The sequence below is a fragment of the Brienomyrus brachyistius genome, chromosome 10 (genome assembly GCF_023856365.1).
Source record: "Brienomyrus brachyistius isolate T26 chromosome 10, BBRACH_0.4, whole genome shotgun sequence".
In the NCBI taxonomy this organism is placed as follows: Eukaryota; Metazoa; Chordata; class Actinopteri; order Osteoglossiformes; family Mormyridae; genus Brienomyrus; species Brienomyrus brachyistius.
Window position 1 is genome coordinate 18,445,472 of NC_064542.1, and position 21,860 is coordinate 18,467,331.

A 21,860-nucleotide genomic window follows, 5' to 3' on the forward strand; every position below is an offset into this window, starting at 1 on the left:
TACTAAATGCATTTCTTTCACTCACAAAGTGCATTTCCTGCACGCAATGAACTTGTTTCTTTGACAAAATGCATTTGGTGAATGAAATGCCCTTTTTCATTTACGAAAGCAGATACATTCAAGCTTCTGAACATGATATGCTAGGTGTTAATATCAGTTCTGTGTACAAAATGAAACATTCCTGTTGATTTCGGGGCACCAAAGACAGTAACGTATTTATGCTTCTGTGGACAAAATGTAACTGTAGTATGTCTTTCTGTGGACAAAATTCAAGGCATTACTTGATTTTGTCATTGAATAATGCATTTTGTCACACAGTATGTATTTTGTGTCCGAAAATGAGCGCTTGACAGGAGCTGGAAGACTACTTTCGTATGTACAGTACAACTAACAACGGAAAATCCTACATGTACCTACGTGTTACTGATAGTTGTCCTTTACTTATGTTGTAGAAATTATTTTGGGCTGGGTCATGAGGAAAAGATTCGAGGTTGAAGAGGGGCATTTTATAGCAGACCACCTTGCCACAGAATGCACCCCCTGTCTATCTCTGGCTCGGAGAATACTACAGTACATGCACCAAACTTGCGCCAGTTACTGAGATTTATTTGTGCTGAAGAAATGATTTTGGGCTGGGCCAAATGGAAAAGTTTCTGGGTGGGGTGGGGCTTTTACACCAGGCCCCTGTCTAACTCTGGCTGTGAAAATCCTACATGCACCAAACCTGTGCCTTATTTATGTTGTATAAATTATTTTTGGCTGCAATGTAAAGAAAGAATGATGGGTGGGTGGGGGGTTGCAGTTTTAACTCTAATTGGGACTGTAAGATGTAAAGTAATGAATATCCGTTCATTCATGCGACTGTAAGATAATGAATATCTAAAAATTGAAAAAATACAGAATTTCATAAACTTTCTCAATGACTTTGTTTTTAATCAATAAGAAATAAAATAACAAGAATAACATATAAATAAATATGACATTCAATAACAATTAAAGTAATCGCAACAACAATCTAACAAATAGAAATTATGTTATAGTAATTAGGAAGTCCACATTTTAAAATATTGTCATTGAGCAATCAGTTGGAAGGACAACATGGAGGGAAGGGAACAGATAGCCTGCTTGGCATGCTATTCGTGTTTGAGTTTATCAGTGATTAGCTATTAACCTTTCACCGCATAGTAATGGTGCATTCCAAACAGATGTTGGCCTTGATGCGTACTGGCTCGTGATTGGTTGGCTATTTTGCGGTAACTTTGTTTTTACTCAGATGACACCCTTAGCGATCGGTCTTACTCTCTTGATAGACTAACGTGGTGTCTACAATGTATAATAAAAGCTGCCCCGAACCATAGTAACCAGTTCACTCTACAGGCAAAGTTTATTCATTTACTCCTTCACAGCCAGTTAAAATAAGAACAATTAGATAAACAGGAACATATGCTGAGCATATGAAGTTCTTTGTACGGAGTGCTGAGACACTGTGGGAGGCCATTCGCTAATCATCTCTCTCAGACAAGCTCAGCGCAGTCAGTCTGATATTAGACTCTCTAGTCATTCATATTACACAATTCTTAAGTTTTCTGAAATACTGGATCTTCTAACCACACTCAAAATACAGTTTAACTGTTCTTTCTTAAACTTTCTTAAAGAACGTAAAATGTAGCTTTACTGCTTACATTTACATTTCCAGCAAACATTTTAATTGATGCAAATGAGAGTAAATGGTGAATCAGTTTATTTGCTATCTAGCCACATTAAATGCATTTGCTGCCCAACCGTTCATCAGTATGTGACCACTGCCATCTGGCTTTAAAGAGTAAGTCTACTGTAATACTATCATTACAGTAGTATTATTAGTATTATCAGCTTATTGAAAATGCAAAATGAGATGCGGGAAAAATGTCTCAAATGCAGATCAGTTGATCGGTGATCGGGAGCTTACTAATGAAAATGAGAAGACCAAAGGGTTTGAACAAGAGATGGTGGTGGGGCTGTGATGGACCCCTCCTGATGTTACATTTATACATGAACATGCACTGCATCACATTATTATACAGTTTGTTACATTTAAACATTTATACATGAACATGCACTGCATCTGTGACGCCCGCTCCGTCCGCTCCTCGTGTGTGCCACGCCCCCTAATTACCCACGTGTGATTTCCTGATCGTGCCCAGTCGTGTCTTGTTTCCTGCTGCCTTGTTCCATGTATTTAAGTTCCTGTTTTGTACTAACCCGTTGTCTGTCATTGATGTTAGTCGCGTCAGATGTTATCCGCCATCCGTTCCCCCGATTCCTTTATTAAAACCCCAGTTTGCCCCGTAATTCGCCTGTTTGCCTGCTTCCTGTCTGCTCGCCTGTCTGTTCGCCTTACCGGCTTCCAGCGTCCCGTGACAGAATGACAGACCCACTGAACAAGGCACAGCAGCAGACCGAGAGCCATCGTCTCGGTCTGCTGCAAGAGGTGTACCATTGGCTGAACCAGCCCGACGTCCGGGAGGACCCCGTCGCGCTGAAATTGGCCACCGACAGCTGCGATCTCCTGCTGGCGATGTCCCCATCGGAGGGCGGGCATCGTTTGGGAGAGGTGCGCGCCCTCCTCCATGAGCTCATCCAACGGATGACAGCTCAGAGGTTAGAGCTGGACGCGCCATGCGTCGCGGAGACTGTTCCCCTGCTGTCTGTCCCACCGGACGAGGAGCAGCCTTCCGCGACTCGCACGACAAAGAGGAAGAAGAGGAGGAAGCACGCGATCGCCCCTGCGATCGTTCTGGGAGCGTGCACGCTCATCCCCGCTTCTCTCCTCACCAGGGAATTGGAGGACTCCCCGGCTGACCTCGACGTCGTCACCGCAGCTAAGCTGCCTGTGCAGGCAGCTTCCCCCGTCCGGGGAGAACACCCAGCCGCCGCTGAGCTGCTACCGCCCTTCGAGCGGTACTACTTCCGGCCCGAGCGGCTGGCCAACAAGGGGGCCAGCGCAGTGCGGGACGCTATCCCGCGTGTGCCCCGGGCACTTAAAGGGGCCACGTCCGTCTTGCCCGCACGGGACCTACCGGTCCCGCCGCCTGCAGCCCCTGCTCAGCCCGAGCGGCCGCCTCCTGTGCCTGCAGCCCCTGCTCAGCCCGAGCGGCCGCCTCCTGTGCCTGCAGCCCCTGCTCAGCCCGAGCGGCCGCCTCCTGTGCCTGCAGCCCCTGCTCAGCCCGAGCGGCCGCCTCCTGTGCCTGCAGCCCCTGCTCAGCCCGAGCGGCCGCCTCCTGTGCCTGCAGCCCCTGCTCAGCCCGAGCGGCCGCCTCCCGGGCCGGCGCCCCCTCTGCAGCCACCTGCAGCTCCCGGGCCGGCGCCCCCTCTGCAGCCACCTGCAGCTCCCGGGCCGGCGCCCCCACAGCCGGACCGCGCTCCTGTTCCTGACCCGGCGCTCCCTGCTGCAGCTCCAGAGGCACTCCCTCTGCCAGTTGACCCTGTTCGGGTCCCTGTCCCTGGCCCCGCTCCTGTCCCTGGCCCCGCTCCTGTCCCTGGCCCCGCTTTTGTGACCCCTTATCCCTCGCTCCGGCGAACTCGACCCCGACCGAGGGTCGTAATGTCTGTGTCCCGTAAGGGGCGGGGACACAGACGCAGGACGGGGGTCCCACCCACCCTGCCCCCTGGCTCGCCCTCCGTCGCCTGCGCTGGGGCTCGGGGGGCGCCTGCGGTTCCTGGCCCTCCGGGTCGGCTGTCGCCTGCGGGTCCCCCTCCGGTGCCTCGTCGCCCTGCCTCGCTCCCCCCTCCGGTGCCTGGTCGGTCGCCTGCGGGGCCCCCACCTGCGGCTTGTCGGAGGACGTCGCCCCCTGCGGCGGCTCCCCCCCTCGCCTTGCCTTCGCCCTGGCCCCTTCCAGCTCCCTCGTCCCCTTCCCTGGTGCTCCCTCCTGCTCCCTCCCTGGCCCCTCCGCGGGTCCCTCGCCCTGTCTCCTCGGCCCCTCCGAGGTCCCCTCCGGCTCCGGCCTCCCGGCTGCCTGCGGCCCCTCCGGCTGCCTCCCGTCGCCCGCTGGGGCTCCCTCGGGCTCCCCTTACTTCCCCCTCCTTCTCTCCCTCCTTTCCTGTCTCTGTCCCGCCTGCTTTCGTTCCTCCACCTGCCTTTGTCCCGCCGTCCTCTATTCCTGGTCCCTTTGTTCTGCCCCGCTCCGTTCCTGGTTTCCCGTCGTTCCCTCCCGTCACTCCCGCTCCTTTTGTTCCGCTTGTTCCCTCTGTTTCTCCCTTCCTGGTCTGTCTGTCGGCCTTTCCTGTCCTGTGTCGTGTCCTGTCCTGGCTCCTGCCTCTTTGTCTGTTTTGCCTGTCTGTCTTGTTCCCTGGTCCCTGTTGATTTAGGTTTACATTTGTCTTTCAGGTTCTGGTTTCCCGGTCTCGTCCCGTCCTTCGCCTCCTCCCGGGCGCGCCCAGTGTAGCGCGCCTTTGGGGGGGGGGTTCTGTGACGCCCGCTCCGTCCGCTCCTCGTGTGTGCCACGCCCCCTAATTACCCACGTGTGATTTCCTGATCGTGCCCAGTCGTGTCTTGTTTCCTGCTGCCTTGTTCCATGTATTTAAGTTCCTGTTTTGTACTAACCCGTTGTCTGTCATTGATGTTAGTCGCGTCAGATGTTATCCGCCATCCGTTCCCCCGATTCCTTTATTAAAACCCCAGTTTGCCCCGTAATTCGCCTGTTTGCCTGCTTCCTGTCTGCTCGCCTGTCTGTTCGCCTTACCGGCTTCCAGCGTCCCATGACAGAATCATATACAGTTTGTTACATTTATACATGAACATGCACTGCATCACATTACGCAGTTTGTTACATTTCTGCTTAGCCTTTTCTTTATACAGATGTTAATGTTACTTATTGCAGCCTCTTTAAAAGAAATGAAAAAAAATGCTTTAAAAGTTGCTATACTGTATATAGGACTGTGCAAAATTCTTAAGCAACAAAAGAAAATTCTTTTTTATTTCATTTATCTGGGCTGTCAGAAAAAAAAAACATGATTTAACATAGGAACTAAGGATGTGCACCATTCAGAACTGATTCGCGATTGGCCCCTGTCACGATCACGGCGTAGCGGTTGCGAGCAGGACGGCGGTAAGCGGCGATCGTGTGGGCAGGCGTGAAAGGAGCAGGCAGACAGGTCGAGATCAGGGTAAACTCGGGGTTTAATTAGGGAATCGGGAGCAGGGAACATCAAACCACACAAGATCCACAACAAACTACAATGACGGACAAGGGGAACAGGTAAGATCAGCACTTAAATAGGACGGGACTAATCAAAGTAATCGGACACAGCAGGAGACGATCAGGGAAGCACACGTGGGTAATCAGGGGGCGTGGCACACACGAGGAGCGTATGAGCCGGGCATGACACTTATTTTCTACAAAGCAAGTTCAATGCAAGCATAACCTGCAGAAGCAAGACAAAGCATGGCGGGGAAAACATATTATTGTACTGTACAATTACTTCAAATTTAGGAATAAAAAAATACGACCAAAAATGTTTTAGTTTGCCAAGTAATCAAAAGTCAGAGTAAACTAATACATGATAACACACATGCAAAAGATCAATGGCAGAACAGGTGCTCTGAACCCAGTCTGGATTAAAACGGAATTAACCATCTCTCTCAACATAATATTGGGATCATTTATTCTCTTCAGAGGCCTCTATAGAACTGTGCATCCATCTCCTCACTCATGTTTAGACAGACGTATCCTAAGGCACCAGGGCAACATCAGGCCCATCAAGTAGAGAATTCAGCACCACGGACAGTGACCTGTGTTGCTGTGACATCTGGTTCCTTCATTGGCTCTGTATATTTTTCTAGAAATAACTAAATGGCTCTTTTGGGGGAATTTCCAGTCAGAGACTTGGTTCTTATATGACGAGAAAGTATTATTTTTACTTAGACTAAGAAGCTATAGAATATCAGCTCTGCATGCGATCTCTCCTTTACTGCTGAAGCACCTCTGTCGCCGGTTGACATTTTCACAATGGATGGTCTTTAGATTTGCATGAGTTTAAGTACATAAGGAGTCTAACCGAAATATATAAAGCTATTTTCAAACAGGACAAGGAGGCAGCACAGATGACAAGAGACAGCACCGACCAGGGGGAGCCAGTCATCTCCCCAGCAGACCGAGTACACCTCCGCGTGTTAAATCACAGGGGATTCAGGGTGAAATGGCAAGAGATGCAGGTCAACACACAGGAATGTTTGGATTGGTGGTATGATATGTGGGGAGGTTGGCAGCAAGCTGTTATGAAAGGGCTTTTCTTAGGAGCTGTGATTAATCTGACTCTGATACTAATCTTCTGCTGTGTAGATCCTTTAGTCATCACCCTAGTGAGCAAAGCTCTGTCTCAACATGTGACAACAGCTGCCATGTCAAAGGTGGTGGGAGGACCGTCTGAAACGACGAGATCCTGGATCCAACACAGAAAAGGAAAAGACATCGCTGACAATGCCCTGCCTGCATGATTGCAACATGAAGGAACCGCAGGGATTGACTGCCTAATTTCGAATTAGAATTTAGTAATTAATTGTCAACATACCACAGCACATGGTGCACAACTACAAAATGCGTTCTCTGTATTTAACCCATATGTGACATAGAAGGTTGCAGCAAATTCAGCGCCCAGGGAGCAGTACTTGGGGGCAGTATCTCAGTGAGGCTTTGCTGGTCGGGGATTCGAACCTACAGTGTTTCAACTACAAGTGCACTTCCCTAACCATAAAGCCACCACTGCCTAATCCGACAGCTGGAAAGAGTAGAATCATGAAGAAGTGTATGTTATGGATGTTGGACTGCAGCACTATCAGTTAACCTCCCCGTTTATCTATGGGAGTTCATAATACGGCAGTCCTCTCCACTATTTTACGACGATCCCACTATAGGTGGGATCTGAATCTGAGTGTTTCTAGTTCATGAACTATGCCAGCCATGGACCCTGACGGTGGGCCGAGCCTGGAATGTTCTCCATGTGTTGCCAAGGGCTTTCCTCTGCTTTCCCCCCCAGTCTAAAAATATGCCAAGGTTAATTTAAACATTTAAACACAATGACTTAAAATTGTTCGCACACACTTCTAAACATTTGAAGAAGCCAAACAGTGACTAGAACATAGAATACGTGCCATAGGTGAATTGGAGTTGAAATTCGACATCAAGGTACAAATGGGTCACACAGAGGATACCTTCTGCATCGCCCAACAAGGGATAGCATCGCTAGTCCCAGCCCTGAGACATGGTGATGATGCAGAATGAATATTCTCCTGTGACTCTGGCTTGGCAGTTGCACAACATTTTACTGTAATATGCCTCTCATTTGTTTACTTTTTGGCTTTGTCCTTTAGTGTGTAATGACTGTTCAGTAGTGTTTATTTAAGCCATAGGCTTGATGTATGATCTGAAAGCAGTGTTTGTTTTTGGGCAAAGATAATGTACTGTAGTTTTGAGAAGATTCTTTGATTTTGCAAGATGAGTGTAAGGTTTTGTGAGTTTAGCTTGTATTTGAGCGTTTGTGCTTAGTGGTTTAATTAAAGGAGAGGAGATTTTAGGAAATGTGTTTTAGCAATTCAGAAAAACTGTTTCTTGGGATAGCCTCTTTCTTTATAAATGAATTACCACCCATGGGTCATAAGAAACATTTAGTCACACAACATCACCGCACATGCTGGGAAAGAACTGCATTTTATTCACACACAAAACACCATAAGAAATTTCAAGTTGCACTGCCCCAACCTTTATGTGTTTTTCTGCAAATGCCACTCTGTGAAACAGATTCGGTCCGCAACTATGTAGAGTGGCACAATGCATGCTAAGCATTTGTGAATTGTCTTGTTGCTTAGCTTCTTGGAGTGGCAGTGCACACAGTACTTCCTGCCCTGTGTGGCCTTCAGCCTGGAGTCCACAGCAGGAGTGTCAGTGATGGCCACTGGGACGCACATCTGCTTCTGTGGCTCTTGAAGCACTGCTGCTGTGTCCTGCTGCGCCCGAAAGCGTTTCTGTGTGAGAGGCTTCTGCCTCTTCTCCCTGGCGATGGCTGTATGGATGATGAAGCTGTTCACCACCTTCCTTCTCTTTGCACGAGTAGACTGTGTCTGAGGTGCAGGTGGAGAAGCGGGTGGAGATTCTGCCCTTTGGGTTCTAAAACAAAGAAAAAGGAAAAATATTTAGGATCTATGCAACAAAAATATGTGCATTTTCTTTATGCAAACAAAGCCCGACAAATGCCCCACGTAACTTTGCGCAAGCAAAACTCGACAAAGGCGATGCGTAACTTTTCCCAATGTACCACAATACAATTGTCACCAAAGCAAATGTTAATTATGAATTGCTGAATCACGGAATTATAAAAATCTATAGAATTAAAGAGCAAAATGTTGCATCCTCTCCGTGCAAAAAAGCGTCCACCTCCATCGAATCAACGGAGTCAGCGATGGATGCCTCACTTCCAAAATCTTCTTCTGTGCTTCCTCAAACATGAACGTCTTCTGAGCCATTTTTCTTCATTCAAAAATGTTGTGCGAAAATAATTGGGAAAACTCACCGAGATTATCTGTGCAATGCGAACTCGAGACACTCCCACGAATACTGCGCCGGCAAAGAAACATTTGCGCATTTCTGTCCCCAGTGCGAAAAACAATGGCGAATCAGCACATCCCATACCATTTCTCAAACCTTAGACACACCTCTATTGGACAAAACAAGTGACATTGTAATTTGATGTTCATACAAAAAGTTAATTATAATGAAACATAACCATGGGCAAAGGTTCAGTGCGTAAAAATTGATATGCTTGCAGGGAAGCAGAGCGTATATTTTAAATTTTTTTAAAATGCTTGACAACGAAGAATGACAGTGATTGATTCGTATACATAGGAGATCAAGCTTTCAAACGAGGGTAACTTTTCATTCAGTGGTTTTCTTCAAAAACTCTGGAGATGAAAAACACAGTACGTGTTTACAGAATGCTGACTGACATTTTTTTGCGATGAGTGAGCAAGCTATTTGAGAGCATGACAGTCATTTTTATGGGAAAATGTGTGTTTTGTCTTTTTTGGAATTTAACAAGCGGTTTTTGTTTGATCTTACATGTTTGTTTCTTCTATTTGAGGTCCTTCTACTCTATTAAAAACTTGGACGTATGTGTCCAAACCACTAGAGGGCGAGTTCTGAAAAGCCTATAACTGTCCTGAGAAGTTGTTTGAATGCACTTAATGCCTTGACACTTGTTGATGTGCGTGTGCTCTGCTCGAGGAGTAAAGGGGAGATCGCGTGGGCAACCTCATGCTGGGTCCATGCGCTGTGTGTGGGGTGGGTAATGGGGGAGACCTCATGCTGGGTCCATGCACTGTGTGTGGGGTGGGTAATGGGGGAGACCTCATGCTGGGCCCATGCGCTGTGTATCAGCTGTCAGAATGAATGGCCTGGATGTAATAAATGCCACCTTGTGGACATGCTCTACTGCCTCCTGCCTGTATTTATTCTGCCAACATCACGGTTGATCCCGATGCTACACTGTGTCCCAGCTTTACACAGCAGAATACATATGACATGGGGATGGGCTTAGTCTGTGATTTTCTCCTGTGGAAATCTATCAGCATCTCCTTAATCTTGCTGGTGTTTAGTTGGAGGTGTTTTAGCCAACAGCAACTTACAAAACACAATAGTTTGTAGTAACAAATGCAAATGCAACTTTGTTACACTTCATGGTTTAACACTGCATGACTTAAGTCAGCGGTGTCAAACTCAATTGCACAGGCTCCAAAATTCAAAGCACAATTTAGGTTGTGCTTTTAAGCGAAAGTTAAAATAATAACATCAAAACATTCCATTATCTTAGCCCTTATGCCATTCTGTCAGAGCTGGATGCTTGGCATCTTTTTTGGCCAACAAGTTCGTTTATGTTTAGGGTAAGGTTCTGTGTTGTGAAGATTCTCTCTCGGCCACATTAGTTCCACAAACAAGACAAACAGATTTACCGGCAATGTCAGTAAACATATACTCAGCCTCCCACCGGTTTTGAAAGGCTCTGTTTTCAGAATCAACTTGTCTCTTAGCCATTGTTCGGATTTTACTAGCTTTGACTTGAAATTAGGGTTGTATACATCAACGGACACTTCATTGATTTGACGTAATTGACGCAGGAATGATCGCAGGTAGTCTCTCACTCGGTAAGGCAGCTGTTGCGCTGCATTATCAGATTTGTAGTCTATGTGTTATCAGCGCTTCATGTTTACAGTAGTATTATTGTAATGTTTCATTATTTTTATGATTTACCTACAATTTTAAAGCCAGAATTAGGGAATGAATCTCATTTGTAACCTGGAAACAGCCTGTACTGCTTCTCTGTTGAATAGTCTTAACCCCCAAAACATCCAGGCATTAGTTCATTCCATAAGTGACTATGTACACAGTATTAACTTGTATTCTCACTGCTGGGCCATACAACACAGAGCATCTCCACACCTTCTCAGACAGCCTCTGCAGGGATGTCCTCCCTGATGATAAGAGGGGTCTAAGCATGTGGACATTTGGGATAATGTCACTGCAGAATTAGATGGTCAGCTGTACGACTTCAACCCTGTAATCAGACTCATCGCCTTTAGTTATGATAGCAAACATAAAGGTGTCACCTGCAAAATTCAGGATCTTCACAGACTGATCTCTGGAGCAGCAGTGATTTGTTTAGAGACTGAAGAAAAGGGGGAGAGCACAGAGCCTGGAGGAGCTCAGTGCTGAGGGTCAGTGTGTCTGATGTGTGCTGTAAGCATACAGATGTCTTGCATTTGTAGAACATTTTCTTTGTGCTGCTGTTTATATGTGTTGTTGATGCTGCAGTCAGTAATTTTCCACTAGCAGTCTCACCTCTGCATTTTACAGGAAGACTGACCGACTGAGAGCAGGGTGTTTGTGTCACACGTCTCAGTGAGCGAAAACCACACAAGCATCAGGTCCTCAGCTCAGTCCCTCTGCTTCACTAGAAAAACCACAAACGGTATTTTTATCTAAAAGGGGGTGAGCAAGTGAGATGTTATTGACAGCATGAATTCATCTACTAACATTTCAAATTCAAAGCTAAAAGCAGCATGTCCAGGATATCAGTAATACCACTTATCAATATCAACAGTTTGGGTGCAATAATGTAGAATTTTGCACAGTTTAGTTAATATCTGCAAGATACTGGTCAGTAACATTATAGGGTCATGTTGCTGAATCTCATTGTTAAGCTTAAATGAATCTATGCATTTTTCAGGCAAATCTGAGCATCTTACTTGTGTTTGTTTGTGTGGAGTGGCATCCCATGCAGGTTGGTCTCTGCCTGTGCTCTATGCTTCCTGAGTTGGGCCACACCCCCTCCAGACCTCGAGACGAATTAGCAGTTGTTGGATAAATGAATAACAAAAGATAATAATACAAAAGTCTTTCTTGCTGTCTAACCTCTGATTACAGCATCAAAATTCTGATAAGTGGAAAATATGCTTAGTCTGTTGCTTGGTGGTGAGATGTTTCCAAGAGGTGAACCACACAGAGCACAGTCATTTTCAAGGTTATTTCTCATTGGTCAGTGTGAAAGGCTGCGTCATTACTATAACGCCGGGCTCAGCACAGTGACAGCACCTGCGCTGCACTGTGGATCACAAGCCAGGCTGCAGACCATCAGCCCTGAAAGTTAAAACAGGACTTGTGTATGTGTCATGTGTTGTTTAATGAAACTTTACAGGACAGAACATAGTGGATTCACTTTCCTTTGCACTACCAGTCCAAAGTGTGGCCACAACTGCTTGTAATGCATCTGTCTCTATTTTCACTATGTTCTTAATGTTATCATAAATGGCTCCAAAGCAATTGAGTAAAGCATATCAAATATTGCAACTAAGAAGAAAAGTGTTCAACATCTAAAATTTTTCTCAAATTTTACACTCAGCCCACTTATGCTTGGATGACAGCGTTACAGACTCTTGGCATTCTTTCAACCAACTTCCAGATGTAGCCACATGCAATGCTTCTCCAACTGTACTGAAGGAGTTTCCACAAGTTCTAGGCGCCAGTTGGCTACCTTGCTCTGGTGCAGGGGAACACGCTGGATGGGATGTCAGACCATCGCAAAACGTATCAATTTAACTGTGTAAATATCCCTAACTGCTACCGCATTTCCAATCTGATTACAGTTTGATCTATACATTTAGAGTCATATACTCCCAATATACTCTCCTCACTTTTTAATTTACTGCATGTCTCTGCAAGGTTGCAGTAGGGGCATGAGTACCCTGACATATTTGGGGGGGGGGGAGCATTTCTACAGAGGCCTGTTATTATGTAAAATCACATGTAAAATTATGCAGAGGAGCCCAAGGTGACATTTGGTCGGGGGGCCCAGAATTTATAGCTATGCCTCTGTTACTGTGTTTTTTTTGTTCTAGCCACCAACAACTCTGGGGTTGCTATATCGCCACCTGGTGGTGAAGACATCAGACAAAATATGTTTACCTGTAAAAGAACCAAGGGATTCTGAAATCCAAGTGTAGAGTTAGCAGGTTTAATTAATCGTAAGCAGGGATGTCAGTCATGTAATCTGTGAGTTGCTGAATTAAACAGAAACATTTCTGAAACATTGCAGGGTTAGAAATATACCAAACTCTCAGTCCACATCCTGGGTGACAAAGGACAACTGGAGGTTGATGTAACAATCTGTCAGTGACATTCACAGCATTTTATATGAAACCAATACCACAAAAGTGGATCAAAATAATCTGAAACTATGTATGAATTTTAAAACTAAATACAACAATTCTGCCTGAGCTTTACTTTCCCATCACTGAACTAGAGCAGTGAATGATTTAAATGTTACTACAGGCATAATATCAATCATCTGCTTTCATTAACACTGCCTGGGATCCTTCCCTGAGGCTGGCTAATTGTCCCAGGGCCGTGCGTATCTAACGTTCCTCACACAGAGGTCTCTGCAATTACAGGGATCTGTCTGTTGGTGGGCTGGAATCCGGAGTGGGTGGGCCAATGTGCCCAGAACTTCTTCTGCCTCCTCTGCCTGCTCAATGGCCGCCACCAGCATGGCTGGTTTCAACAGGCGCCCGTGCTGGCGCAGTCGTTCCGGGGAGAGCGCCAGCAGGAAAGCATGGGGGGTCAGTTCTTCCTACGTTGCCCGGGGAAGTGAGGGCAGCCCTGCTGGGTACAGTGCTCCAGCTCAGCTGCGAACACCCCCAGACTTTCACCAGTGATCCGCTGCATCCCTGTGTCGTGCTGCTCCCAGTTGTGACACTGTCGCTTGGGCAGGTGGGGGATGTTGGCTCCGTCAGGTCAATCCGGGGAGGCGAAGTGTTCAGGCTGCATCCCCATGTCATATGTATTCTGCTGTGTAGAGTTGGGACACAGTGTAGCATCGGGATCAACCGTGATGTTGGCAGAATAAATACAGGCAGGAGGCAGTAGAGCATGTCCACAAGGTGGCATTTATTACATCTAGGCCATTCATTCTGATAGCTGATACACAGCGCATGGGCCCAGCATGAGGTCTCCCCCATTACCCACCCCACACACAGCGCATGGACCCAGCATGAGGTCTCCCCCATTACCCACCCCACACACAGCGCATGGACCCAGCATGAGGTCTCCCCCATTACCCACCCCACACACAGCGCATGGACCCAGCATGAGGTCGCCCCCATTACCCACCCCACACACAGCACATGGGCCCAGCATGAGGTCTCCCCCATTACCCACCCCACACACAGCGCATGGACCCAGCATGAGGTCGCCCACATTACCCACCAAACGCACAGCACATGGACCCAGCATGAGGTCTCCCCCATTACCCACCCCACACACACCACTATTTAAAGCATTTATAGGTAATATTTAACACTACACATTACATTACATATGTGACAATGACACACCAATACATGAAAATTACAGGGAACTTTTTCTCTTACTTACTGGGTCCAACCTGCCACGCTGTCAGAGGTTGCCCAATCTACGGCTGACAGCGCGAGCCTGCCTGCATGCAGATGAGGAGCCACTTAGCTTCACCGTTTGAAGTGTAAGACACAAATTTAAATCAAAGTTAAATTAGCAATGAATGTAATGTATGCTTCAATAGAAATGTGTATCTTGTATGCTAATGGCAGTTCAACAATTAATAATAATTAAAAAATAACCGATACTTTATTAATCCCTGTGGGGAAATTGTCTTTATGCTTTATGATTACAAGCAGGGACACCTACTGTAGACCACTGAGCCACACGCTGCCTCAATTTGCGCATTTAATTGTAATGTTAGCCAAAGGAAGGCTAAAGTCGCTAGCTAAAGAAGTTCAAAGACATGATTTATAGCATTCTAGATTTAAGAAAAAGGGAATTTCAATAAAGCTAGAGGGTGTTTCCCAGACCACTAAACAGTTGACCATTTACATAAAGTTTATCCACCGTGATAACAGCCCAGGACCCCTCAGCGAAGATCTTTTCCTGATGAGAAACAGGGATCTATGGCGCTGGAGGATTTCTTTCGGGAACTGGTCATTGATGCTGTATTCGGTTCCTTTCAGTTCATTGCCTCGGCTCTTCACTAGTTCCTTCTGCTCAAAGTGTTCGACCTTGGAGACGATGTGTCTGGGATGCTTGCTTGTCGTTCTTCTTCCATCCTAGGCAGTGGACCCAGTGAAAAGTGATGGTATTCATGGTGTCCATTGGTTGTTTAAGCTGCTGCTGGAGGAACACTTTGATTGTAGCATTTTCTTCAGCACGCTCTGGGATGCCTGAAAATAGCATGTTGTCCCGCATACTGTGTGCCTGAACATCCAGAACAGATTCCTTCACCTGTTTCTTTCTATCAGAAAGTTTCTTCATTCCTTCAGAGAGGGATTGAAGGGAATCTTTGAGTCTTATTTTTCGCAGCAAGCGGTTCAGCCTGTTGCTGGCTGAATTCCAGGGATTCTCATAGTTTCTGGACATCCACCAGTGCCTAAACTGGATAATTTGTTATTAATAGCAGACAAGATATTGTTGAAATCTCTATCGGATGAGGAAGCCACTTTAGAGGAACACTCCGAACGGGTCCGCTTCATGCAGAGGGTTGTTGGGTTGGTTGTCTTCCCCATGATGATTCGCTGGAAACACTCGTCTACGTAGTCCTGCAGACTTCCCAGGGTACCTTCGTCCAGGATGAATTGGCTGTGATTATCACATCAATCAGGGAACGTATATTGCTAAGATGTCATGCACAGATGTCACGATAGCTCACACTCACATTCCCTCTTCTTCATTATTTTTCTGAACACACTCTACCCCGACTTGTCCCCCGCAACAAGATGTCACTCCCTGTAGCAAGTAAAGTCTTTCTTAGGAGAGAAGCAGACATCAGCCATGGGCAAAGCCATGGGCACCCAAAGTACGACAAATCAAAATGTTAGGAAATTTGGCAACACATGGTTACTCTTTTGGTAACAGTGACTTTGGTTTTATTTCGATAGATGTAAACTACATAATATGGTCTTGAAAACCTTGTTTTTTGTTCTAAAAACAAACTTTGTTTTACAGGATAAAAGTGCACAGCTGCTCAGATCAACCCCAGCTAAGCAGCACATGTGGGAATATTTTTCAAAATAACATGAGTCTTATGCAATTTACCCAAGTAATACAAGCTCTTTAGGTGACACACAAAGAATCAATTCCCATCAACATAGTGTCAGAACACATTCACAAAATGCATTTTGTCAAAGAAACAAGTTCATTGCGTGCAGGAAATGCACTTTGTGAGTGAAAGAAATGCATTTAGTAGAGGGGCGTAGTACCTTCCAATAACCAGGAGGTGGAGAGCCAACTTTGATTTTGGTAATCCCAATTGACTTTGGCACATATAGGAAAATATAATTTTCAAAATAACATGAGTCTGATGCAATTTACCCAAGTAATACAAGCTCTTTAGGTGACACTCAAAGAATCAATTCCCATCAACATAGTGTCAGAACACATATACTCCAAACAATTAAGCAGAACAGACTGAGTGGTGAAAATGAAATCTGCATGAGATTGTCTAGTGTGTTCTTGGTATGAATGTGGCCATAATCGTACAAGAAAAAAACTGAATCCATGCCTGAATGCTTGAAACACAAAAGAACTTTATTGAAACAGGAGTGTACAGGGAGCTGGGGGAGGCACTGAGGTGTGGGGCGTCACTGCACTTGCTGAGTACAGCCTGCCTACAGGTCCCTGTGTAGAAAAATAGAGGTTTTCAGTTAACATGGCATTCACTAGAGTTCAAGGACGACTACACTAATATTCAATATACCCCAGCTTTATCCATGCAAATCACCAAGACAAGCTTAAGCTACAGAATGGTAACAGAGATGGAACAGGACAAGGATTCACTATTGTGAACAGCATATCTTTACCTCAACCACTTTGACCAACTGGACCAGGTCAATTTTTTCATTCATTGGTCTGTTGACATCCACTAGAACACGGAGTGACTCCACAGGCTGGGGGATCTCAAGTCCACTCTGCTCGGCATCCTCCCGTAAAGGCTCAACTGCGAGAAAGCATGGATTTGCCAAGTCAAGCATCTGAGCCTGAGGAACTGAGAGATGATCTACTAGTAGGATTTATGTCGATGGAATTTACCTCTGGATCGCTTTTTTCGTATCAGGCGCATGAAACGGTTGAAAATCTTTCTGAATGGGTTGACTGCTTTATGCTGTGGTGGTGTATTGCAGCTACTAGCTGGCAGTGTCTTTGGAGTGAAGCCCTAGGGTATTAGTTTAATATGCATCAGTTAAGCAAACCAATTCCATACATCCATCCATGCATCCATCCATCTTTTGTTACTGTAATTTTAAAGGAAGGGTAAGTACCAGTGACCTCAGCAGACCAGCTAGTCATCCACATCCCACCAGTTTGCAAGTGGACCAACCTTTCTGAAGAACTTGTGGCGACGGATATGTGATAGTGACGGGCGATCTCGTGGGTCGATTTGAAATATTTTTTCTATTAGTTTTCCAGCCTCAGAATGAAGGTTCTTAGGTAGAATAAATTTTGCTTCTTTTATGTTCTTCAACATTTCAGAGCGATCGTCGTGATCAAATGGGATTTCCCCAATCAGAAGCTGGTACCTGTAGTAAGAAAGGCAGCAAAGGTGTTTGAGGTCTTTCACATTTGACATAAAAATGCTGTGCTTCCAAAAGAGCAATTCCTTTCAGCTGTGTGCCAGTATTCATTTTTCTTTTCTCTTTCAAGAAGAAAAAAAAACATATTTATGTATGCTAGACGCATGTCTTCTTAAAATGTTACGCAGATTTTATTAGCCATGCCGATCTTTGGGGTTGATAGGGTATACGTACATGACACAGCCCAGTGCCCAGACTTCTGCTTCGGTTCCATATCCCTCTCGCTTCCATACTTCTGGAGCCATGTTGATGGGAGTACCACAGACTTCTCTACAACACACACAAATGGAAAACGTTAAGCGCACATGTGCTTTAGCTTGCTGTATAAACAAATTTGAAAGCTTAGCCAGGAATTCTGCAAAAAACACCTACTTGTCCCTCGGCTCCAGCTTGACCGCCAGTCCAAAATCCCCAATTTTCAGCTTCATTTGGTCACTGACAAATAAGTTTTCTGAAAGACAAACGAATTTGCATTAAGGATAGACTCAAATACTTTGCCAAACTGCAGACTTTACCAAATTGATAAATTAACACTACACAGAAATCCAGACGACCTACACTCGCAATGCCATGTGAAATGCCAGCATTATTATACAGAAAATTGAGTAAAGCGTGAGTGCATGTACACATACCCAACTTGATGTCCCTGTGGACGTAACCTTGCCGGTGGATGTATGTCAACCCCGAAATCAGCTGGTGAACATAGTATCGCACTTCGGGCTCAGTCAGAGTCCCCCGAGCTTTTAAAATGTCACCGAGTGTCTGGGCAGGGAGAAACAGGGGCAGCCTGATCTATCACAAAGTCTTTGCCTTAGTAAGATGTCTACAAAAGTCAGGGACTCACCTGCCCACTGCACAACTCCATGAAAATGTACAGGAACTTATCATCTTCGAAAGAGTGGGAGAAGCCCACCACATTCTTGTGGCGCAGTGTTTTTAAAATCTGTACTTCTTCACAGACCTGAGTGAAATGTCAAACACACCATCTCATAAAGTAAAAGGGAAATGCAGATAAACTGAAAAGAGGGATGACATCAAGCACAATCCATACCACATACCTCCTCCACTCCCCAGGAATATAGCCGTATGACCTTAACAGCATAGGTGTCGCCAGTTTCAAGATCGGTCATCTTATAGCATTTGCCAGAAGCGCCCTAAAAAACATGTCCTCAATATGTTAACAATAAAGAACATTTCTGACTGACCCTGTTCAAGCATCTCCTCTCTGCAGAAAAAGATCAACTGCGATCACTTTCAACAACATTGTGGTGCACACCTGTCCCAAAAGCTCATCCCTGCTGTAGGACCTTAATGTCTTGGGATCTACCAGAATCTCAGGCACTTCCGATGCCATCTGAGCGCGGGAAGGTTCACTGACAGACATGATTTCACCAGAAGAGAAGCGCGATCCGTAACTAACCCGTGGAATACTCGAAATGGGTAGTGAGCGCTCGCGTTCTAAATGACGTGTACACTAGCGTCATCAGTCTTAGAACGCAGCCAAGGCAGCCACGCGATTCGAACTTCTTAGATGGATTACGTCACCACATTGAAAATTACATGGACGGAAAAAGAAGTGAACTTGCTAAGACAATGCAACTAAACACGGATAAAAACTTTTATTACAATCAACTTTATTGAAGAAAAAAAATGTGTACACCAAACGTTCAGTTTCGGTAATGCAGTAACACATGCTCGGGAGTAAAGCCTTAGAGCAGAGGCCAGGCGGACCGCGGTCCGGGTCCGTACCCAGAAGCTGTCCCATACGGAGCTGGACCGAAAGTCAAAACAAAAGGTTATGATTTAGAACCTGACTGGGCGCTTTTATTTTGTCGGCGCAGCTTTTATAGTCTTTTCGGTAGCGGTTTAGCACTAGAACCGCCGTTTCCCACGCCAACGAACGTTAACCGCCAAGCAAGACGCAACTCGCCGTATGCAGCCCTGTCTTTGCGCTAATGTGCCATTAGTGTTAATAGCACCAGCGAAGCTACTGATGTTCCTTGTTCCTAACAGAGTGGCTTTTCTGTCCTAAAATCGTAAAGCTTTCAAACACAGCATGTTGTTTATTGGTGATTTCATGCTCGTCGAAGTTTCCGCTTTTTAACAACTGTATAAAGTAATGTTATTTATTATATAAATCAACTCGGGTGAAACAAATGTACGTTTCCAGGGTCGCCGAACCTCGTGTATCTGGCGTGAGACTCACGCTTTCAGACTCACGCAGGAAATCTTACCGCAAATCTATATTATTTCATTATGAACCAAAAATGTTATACGTCAAAAATGTAATTACACGATTAGATACCTGAAAAAGTCAGGTATCGGTTACATTCAATGTTTATACAACTAATAGGCTACTAAAATATACCACATTAAATAGTTAGACATTTTGATCTTCTGAACCTTTGCTTCAAGAATTTTAAGTAAACGGCCAACAACCGCTTTATTTACTTCCGCCCTTCTTCCTTCTCTTTATTCCCTTTTCGTTTTTGAAATCCCGAATTGGGGCGGACATTGTTCACGTGTGGCAAATATCTAGCCCGCTAGCTAACAAGCATATCGTACTGTATAAGTAAGTAATGTCTAAGCCGTTAAGTTTGCTGCTGCAACATTCGGGCTTAATGAACTCGGTTCATATCTTGTCTTCCTGAAGAAAGGCCCCGAATCTGGACTAAAACGATTTTCACCACGTAAGAGGGTCTCCTACACTGAGATCATTCCCATATATATATATACCATAGAGATAATTTATATATGGTTTCCAAAGGAGCGTAGTTTAGGTAACCTTGTCCTATCCACGTGTATAAAATGAGTTTTTACCTATCGTTTCTGGTGCGCATTTCACCTGTCTGTCAGGTGCCGCACTTTACATTCCGTTACAACAATGTGCATGGATGTAAATAAATGTAAACAGCTGAAAGTGGGACTGATCTCAATATAGCCCTCCTGCGTGGTGAAAATCGGCTTAGTCTAGATTCGGCGTCTTTCTTCAGGAAGACAAGATATCAACCTACTTCACCAAGCCCGAATGTTGGAGCAGAAAACGTAACGGCTTAGACTTTACCTACGTATAAAGTACGCTAGCTATCTGGCTAGATATATGCTACACGTGAACAGTGTCCGACACAAGTCGGGATTTCAAAAACGAAAAGGGAATAAAGAGAGGGAAGAGGGACGGAAGTAAAGAAAGCGGTTGTTGGACGTTTGCTTTCATACAAAAGGTTAGTTTTTTTTGTTTCCTGGGCAATTGCTTAGAATGTACAATAGCCTATATTAACAGCACGACCGCGCAGAATAGTGCGGTCTTTAGTGTAATATAGTTTGTTTCGATGCGTTAGGCTGCAGCACCTTGCAGCAAGAGCGTGTACGATCTTCCGTTTACTATTCTAAGAAAAAAAAGAAAAACTAAAATTGTATTAAGCCAACTGCCTTTGGCAGGGGTATTCAACTAAAATGTAAAGACATCCAGTTAGAGAAAATTCTTGAAGCAAAGGTTCAGAAGATCAAAATGTCTAACTATTTAATGTGGTATATTTTAGTAGCCTATTAGTTGTATAAACATTGAATGTAACCGATACCTGACTTTTTCAGGTATCTAATCGTGTAATTACATTTTTGACGTATAACATTTTTGGTTCATAATGAAATAATATAGATTTGCGGTAAGATTTCCTGCGTGAGTCTGAAAGCGTGAGTCTCACGCCAGATACACGAGGTTCGGCGACCCTGGAAACGTACATTTGTTTCACCCGAGTTGATTTATATAATAAATAACATTACTTTATACAGTTGTTAAAAAGCGGAAACTTCGACGAGCATGAAATCACCAATAAACAACATGCTGTGTTTGAAAGCTTTACGATTTTAGGACAGAAAAGCCACTCTGTTAGGAACAAGGAACATCAGTAGCTTCGCTGGTGCTATTAACACTAATGGCACATTAGCGCAAAGACAGGGCTGCATACGGCGAGTTGCGTCTTGCTTGGCGGTTAACGTTCGTTGGCGTGGGAAACGGCGGTTCTAGTGCTAAACCGCTACCGAAAAGACTATAAAAGCTGCGCCGACAAAATAAAAGCGCCCAGTCAGGTTCTAAATCATAACCTTTTGTTTTGACTTTCGGTCCAGCTCCGTATGGGACAGCTTCTGGGTACGGACCCGGACCGCGGTCCGCCTGGCCTCTGCTCTAAGGCTTTACTCCCGAGCATGTGTTACTGCATTACCGAAACTGAATGTTTGGTGTACACATTTTTTTTCTTCAATAAAGTTGATTGTAATAAAAGTTTTTATCCGTGTTTAGTTGCATTGTCTTAGCAAGTTCACTTCTTTTTCCGTCCATGTAATTTTCAATGTGGTGACGTAATCCATCTAACAAGTTCGAATCGCGTGGCTGCCTTGGCTGCGTTCTAAGACTGATGACGCTAGTGTACACGTCATTTAGAACGCGAGCGCTCACTACCCATTTCGAGTATTCCACGGGTTAGTTACGGATCGCGCTTCTCTTCTGGTGAAATCATGTCTGTCAGTGAACCTTCCCGCGCTCAGATGGCATCGGAAGTGCCTGAGATTCTGGTAGATCCCAAGACATTAAGGTCCTACAGCAGGGATGAGCTTTTGGGACAGGTGTGCACCACAATGTTGTTGAAAGTGATCGCAGTTGATCTTTTTCTGCAGAGAGGAGATG

General features: G+C 45.2%; 1 protein-coding gene and 1 long non-coding RNA gene across 2 annotated transcripts in view; one reads left to right on the forward strand and one right to left on the reverse strand.

Moving 5' to 3' along the window:
• Positions 1 to 16,115: 16,115 nt before the first annotated feature.
• LOC125750937 (uncharacterized) lies at positions 16,116 to 16,463 on the reverse strand. Its single transcript, XR_007400455.1, has 2 exons — positions 16,409 to 16,463; positions 16,116 to 16,226 (listed from the first exon to the last, which is right to left on the reverse strand). It is a non-coding gene; the product is annotated as an uncharacterized LOC125750937 (long non-coding RNA).
• A 5,101-nt stretch (positions 16,464 to 21,564) lies between these two features.
• The window catches only part of LOC125750929 (serine/threonine-protein kinase PLK3-like), a 52,278-nt gene continuing 51,982 nt past the window's right edge, over positions 21,565 to 21,860 (forward strand). The window contains exon 1 of the mRNA XM_049029300.1: positions 21,565 to 21,799. Within this exon, the coding sequence (XP_048885257.1) occupies positions 21,692 to 21,799 (108 nt within the window). The 5' untranslated portion in view covers positions 21,565 to 21,691. The remainder of the gene's footprint in view (positions 21,800 to 21,860) is intronic.